Here is a 5557-nt window from a genome sequence, read left to right on the forward strand (position 1 = left end):
TTGTTATAAGTAGATTCATAGTTCTTATTTTAAACTCGATTTAATATTGAAGTACAAACGAAAACGGAACCTAACCATTGTTAATGGTTTGGTTTTGTTGGATGCAATTTTCAACGGTCTAGTTTCAATTTTCGGTGACAAAAAACCGTTGGCTTGACTCATAGTTTAACCATCAAAATCGGACGGCAAATGCCTATACGTAAAATTTTATTTTTTTAACCATCAAAGAAACTATGACAATATCATATTCAAATTAAAGAGAATTAAATGCTCGTTTTTATGGTGCAATTTTTTTAAAACAATATTAACGTACGAAAAAGTTATAACCGTTTAAAAATCGTGGGGGTATTTGGGTTAAAAATGAAAATATAAAAAACAGATGGTTAAAAAATGAAGGACCAAATTTATAACTATTCTTTATATTTACAAAAGTTTATTAAAGTTGAGGGGGAAATGTTGTAATTATTTTGAAGAGAATTAAAAAACAAGTGAGATTTAATGCTTCAATTACCACTTTACCCTCATTTTAGGTTGTACCTTATGTTTAAACAATTATAAATCCCTTAAAATATATACCGTCTTAATTTGCCCATCTTTCACTCATTATATATAGTATAGATTATCGCCAACAAGTACCAGATCCCTTGATAACCAACCATTGATCCAAGTTTCAGTTATTTCCACGTAAGGAGTCGACTAGTTAGTCTCTGGTTTACTTCTCTCCAATAAATCCCCCATTATACACACAAACACCCCTAACATATTTTTTGATATAATCCTGTCCTTCTAATTTACAAATATGAAATTACTTCTATCTTACCTGCATCTACTATTTTTCCTTTCATTAACAGCAACACCACCTACAACTGTAGTTAATAAACATGTAATGTACATGTATTAAGTTGCAAACAATATTCCAAGTTCCGGAGTAGACTCGTTGGTCTATGGTTAAATTCTGTGTAGGTTTTGTTAATCAAAATCACTATTATAAACATAGGCACCCACTTAAATTTTTTGTTGTAGTCGCTGTTCTCCCCAAGTATGAAGCTATTGCAAGCTTACCATTTACCTTTTTTTTTTCTTTCAGTAAGAATTGCAAAATACGCCAAGACAGGGTGCAAGGATATGTGCGGGAACGTGAAGATTCCATTCCCTTTTGGAATCGGTGTGGGCTGTTCCATTAACCAATGGTACGTAGTTGACTGCAACTCCTCGACACCGTTTCTACCTGCACTCAACCACCTAGAACTCTTAGGTGTCAACTTGGAACAACAAATAGTCAATGTTAGTAAGCCGAGCATCTCTTATTGCCAAAACCCAATTCGGAATAACACTGAGAGTATGGGAGTCGATCTTGGTAGTAGTCCCTTCTGGTTTTCAGATAGACACAATATTTTTTTATTTGAGGGGTGTGGTACAGCTGTTTTGATGAGTAAGGGCAGTGTGCTCACAGCATGTTCAACGAGTTGTCGTGATGTTACACTTAGCGATAGATACACCTGTTTTGGAATTGGTGGTTGTTGCCAAAGAGAAATTCCTAATATTTTCAAATCATATAACATTCAATTCACCGGCTTGAAAGATGGAGGTTGTGGGTCAGCCATCGTGGTGGATAAAACTTCATATGACCAAAGAAGGCTTTTTGACCCATTTATCTCTTCTACTAACATGTCACTTCTGTGGACTCTCACTGACTCCAATCAACTAACTTGCTGTGTTTATGATCCGGAAAGAATCACAATGGGTATAGTCAATGGTACAACCGTGGATACGTGGAGATGCTACATGGATTCAGGATTGATAGGAAACCCTTATTTAGAAGATGGATGCGATTTTGACTACGGTATGTAATCCAATATATTGTATCTATTTTGGTTGTTTGGTTGTTTGCTTTCAGACATGGAAGTTGGAACCTGTGTTGGACGCTTATAATCAAGAAATCTTAGTCAAATATGAAAGTCAAAATAGAAAAATAAAAAGTAAAAATTGTATTTTATGAAACATTACGCCGGTTAATTTGTTTAGTAGTGTCGGTTAGGTTAGTCAAAACGGTTATTTCACCTTCATCATGTAAAGCCGTAATGTGTTTTTTGTCCATATTCCTATCGCGAGTCACTAGGCATTCATGTGCATACTCATCCAAATGATACTTATCATCTAATTCATCATAATCATATTATTGTTCATCCCAAATTAATTCATAAACGACCCGGGCAACAACTTACTCTTGTAGGAGAAGATCCTACAAGTGAAGAGTGTAGAAGGTGCAGACATACGGGAGGTTACTGTGGAACAGAGAGAACAACTGACGTTGATGGCTCAGTTTTCAGAGAGAACTTCGCTTGTTATGGTGATAAAAGAAGAATTTCCCATGGTGTAATTCTAGGTAATGTTTTTTCTTTATGATTTTAATCCATTTACACCCTCCAATATTCAAGCCCCGAGTTCAACATACAGTTGTTGACAAGCATCTCCAAATTAATCTTGCAAAAATATAACAAATTACTATTAAGTTTACAAAAAATTAAAACAAATAAATAAAAAAGCTCCCTCCAGTAGCAATTTCATGTACCCAAATTCCCAATGTGCCATGTAGGCGCATAAGCTCATGTAGCCAATTAAGAGACCCAGTATACAATGTTATTGATATGGAAATGGCTATTTGATTTAAGGTTTTTTTCCCCTCTCCATAAGCTCATGTAACCAGTTGCATCTTTTGGCAAAATAATTTTTTTAACATCATAAACATATTATTTAGTTGATTACATTCTGACCACAAAAAGTCCAAAGATTATGAAACCACTCGGTGAATATTTTTATTATGGTTACTTGTCACAAAAATGCATTCTCTATAACCATCAAAACAAATTTAGAAATAGCTGGGGAAGTTCACGTACCGTTTAGTCCACATACTAACTACTCACTTTGTATTGGCCTTCATTCAGGTGTTAGCATAAGCTTGGGTATACTTTTTCTTGTTGCAATTAGCTACATATTGTACAAAGTGATTAAAAAAACAAAAGAAAAGAGGCGAAGAAAGAGATTTTTTAAACGTAATGGTGGTTTACTTCTAAAACAACAAGAAGAAGCCGATCCGTCTTTAGTTGATAAAACCATACATTTCACGTCACGTGAGTTGCAAAAGGCCACCGACAACTTCAATGAAAATAGAATTCTTGGCCGAGGTGGTCAAGGAACAGTATATAAAGGAATGTTGGTGGATGGAAGGATTGTGGCAGTAAAGAAATCAAAAATAGTTGATGAAAGTCAATTAGAGCAGTTCATTAATGAGTTGGTTGTTCTTTCCCAAATTAATCATAGAAACGTGGTTAAATTGTTGGGATGTTGTTTAGAGACTGATGTCCCTCTCCTTGTTTCCGAGTTTGTTCCAAATGGTACATTGTATGATTACCTTCACAACGAAACTGACGAGCCCCCAATTTCTTTAGACATGCGCTTACAAATAGCCACTGAGGTTGCAGGAGCACTTGCTTACTTGCATTCAGCAACTTCTATACCAATATACCATAGAGATATCAAAACCAGTAATGTACTTTTGGATGACAAATACAGGGCCAAAGTTTCTGACTTTGGAACTTCAAGGTTCGTATCTATAGATCAAACTCACTTGACTACCTTAGTTAAAGGTACGTTTGGCTACCTTGATCCTGAGTATTTCCAGTCTAGCCAATTTACTGAAAAGAGTGATGTTTATAGTTTTGGAGTTGTTTTAGTTGAACTCTTAACCGGAGAAAAGCCAATTTCTTTAACTAGATTTGGTGAAAACAGAAGTTTGGCTACACACTTTATGTTGGCCATGGAAGAAGGGAGAGTCATGTCAATTTTTGATGCAACAGTGATTAAAGAGGGTACCAGGGACGAGCTTCTTATTGTGGCTAAACTAGCAATGCGATGCCTTAGTATGAATGGAAAATATAGGCCGACAATGAAAGAAGTTGCTACAGAATTGGAAACCATACGAAGGTCGCACATGCCGCATGTCATTCAAACGAATACCAGTCCTATGGTGTTTGGGGAGGAACTACCGATGCTAACTTATGGCGAATCATCATCAACATTCTCGAGTTTCAATGTTAGCATTAGTCAATGATGCAAAAAAGCTCTTTCGGTGTTTATTATTTAATAAACTTATGCTGTCATATAGTTGCAACTTGCAAGGCATGTAGTATAATTACGTTTATGTCATCACAAGCAGATTAAGTTCCGGAAAACAAAGTACTTCCAAGTTTTTTATGTGCATATACTCGCCTTCATTTTTGTTAGATTAATATGCTTATGCAATTAACATAGTGATGGCAGAACTTATATATTTAAATTAGGGGTTAAAAATATTCGTTATACATATGTTTAATTGAGGCTTTGGGATTAGGAGGCCTCAACCAGATAAAGATAATATTATTAAAGGAAATGACTAAAATTACACTTCCAAGTCTAAATATAGCTAGCCCTTATGAAGCTTTGCGCATGTTAGCAGGATCGTCTCAAACCCCATAGGGCATGGTCTCGATGAGGGTATGAAATTGTTAATAAAATAATTTTAAAAAAGTAATATATATTATATATATATACATATAAATATATTTTTTAAACATTACTAACTGAACTTGGTTGATAAGAAACCAATAGGGCCCTGAAAATTTAATTTTTCCAATCAAACATTAAACAATCTAATAATATGTTAGTGGATCTAGACATACTAATGAAGTAATGAACTTGTAGAAAACCCAAGGCTATGCGTAGTGGAGGGGCGAATTGTGACACGTGGCGCCCAGTCAGCAAGGGGATAATTTGTTTTTGGGGTGTAATGGTGTAGCGGCTACAAACTGGGCCCACAGTATATTTTTTTATTATTTTTTTTATAATTAAACTAAACAAATAAAAACCAATTTATTTAAATGATTAAATAAAAATGCATTAAAATTAAAAAGAAATACAAAAAAATACATAACTAAAAAAATACATAACTAAAAAAAAATACTAGTATCCATAATATTCGCGCATTTTTTCAACTCGTTGTCGTTGCAACAATGCGGCCTCTTCGTGTGACCCGGCAGCTTTGAGGGATTCGTATTATTTACTCATTTCCCGCAATTCCATCATAGCGGAAATCTTTTCGTGTTGTTTGTTGGTTTCTCTCATGGTATCGTTGAGTTCCTCGACAAACTTTTCGTGTTTTTTGATGATTTCTGTCATGATAGCGGTGAGTTCCACGGGTTTCGGTTGGTTCGGGTTGTTTGTAGGATTCATTTTGCTAGATTTTTTGAACAATTTGGGTATGAATTGTGTATGAAATGGAGAAGAAGGTGTATGTTTATATAGATATATATATTGTTTTAATTAAATTTTTTTTGACCGTTTGAAAACGGTCATAATAATAAAATAATATTATTTTTAAACCATGCCGGCGACAATAACACCTTGCCCCCGCCCCTTTTCGCCCACATATCGCAGGGGGCGGTCTTCCCCTTCTTCTCGCCTCAAGTCGCCCCTTCCTCTCGTCCCACTACACACAGTCTAATAATATGTTTTATTGGAC

At 35.1% G+C, this 5557-nt stretch overlaps 1 protein-coding gene across 1 annotated transcript; it reads left to right on the plus strand.

Moving 5' to 3' along the window:
- The first annotated feature begins 1017 nt into the window (after positions 1–1017).
- On the plus strand, positions 1018–4274 carry LOC143575855 (wall-associated receptor kinase-like 9). Its single transcript, XM_077060118.1, has 3 exons — positions 1018–1843; positions 2234–2386; positions 2946–4274. Exons 1-3 carry the CDS (start codon positions 1042–1044, stop codon positions 4109–4111), a joined length of 2121 nt encoding a protein of 706 aa, XP_076916233.1. The 5' UTR covers positions 1018–1041; the 3' UTR covers positions 4112–4274.
- The last annotated feature ends 1283 nt before the right edge of the window (positions 4275–5557 follow it).

This window comes from Bidens hawaiensis, unplaced genomic scaffold (genome assembly GCF_021521415.1).
Source record: "Bidens hawaiensis isolate Kalapana, Puna unplaced genomic scaffold, B.hawaiensis_p1.1 tig00027764_1, whole genome shotgun sequence".
In the NCBI taxonomy this organism is placed as follows: domain Eukaryota; kingdom Viridiplantae; phylum Streptophyta; class Magnoliopsida; order Asterales; family Asteraceae; genus Bidens; species Bidens hawaiensis.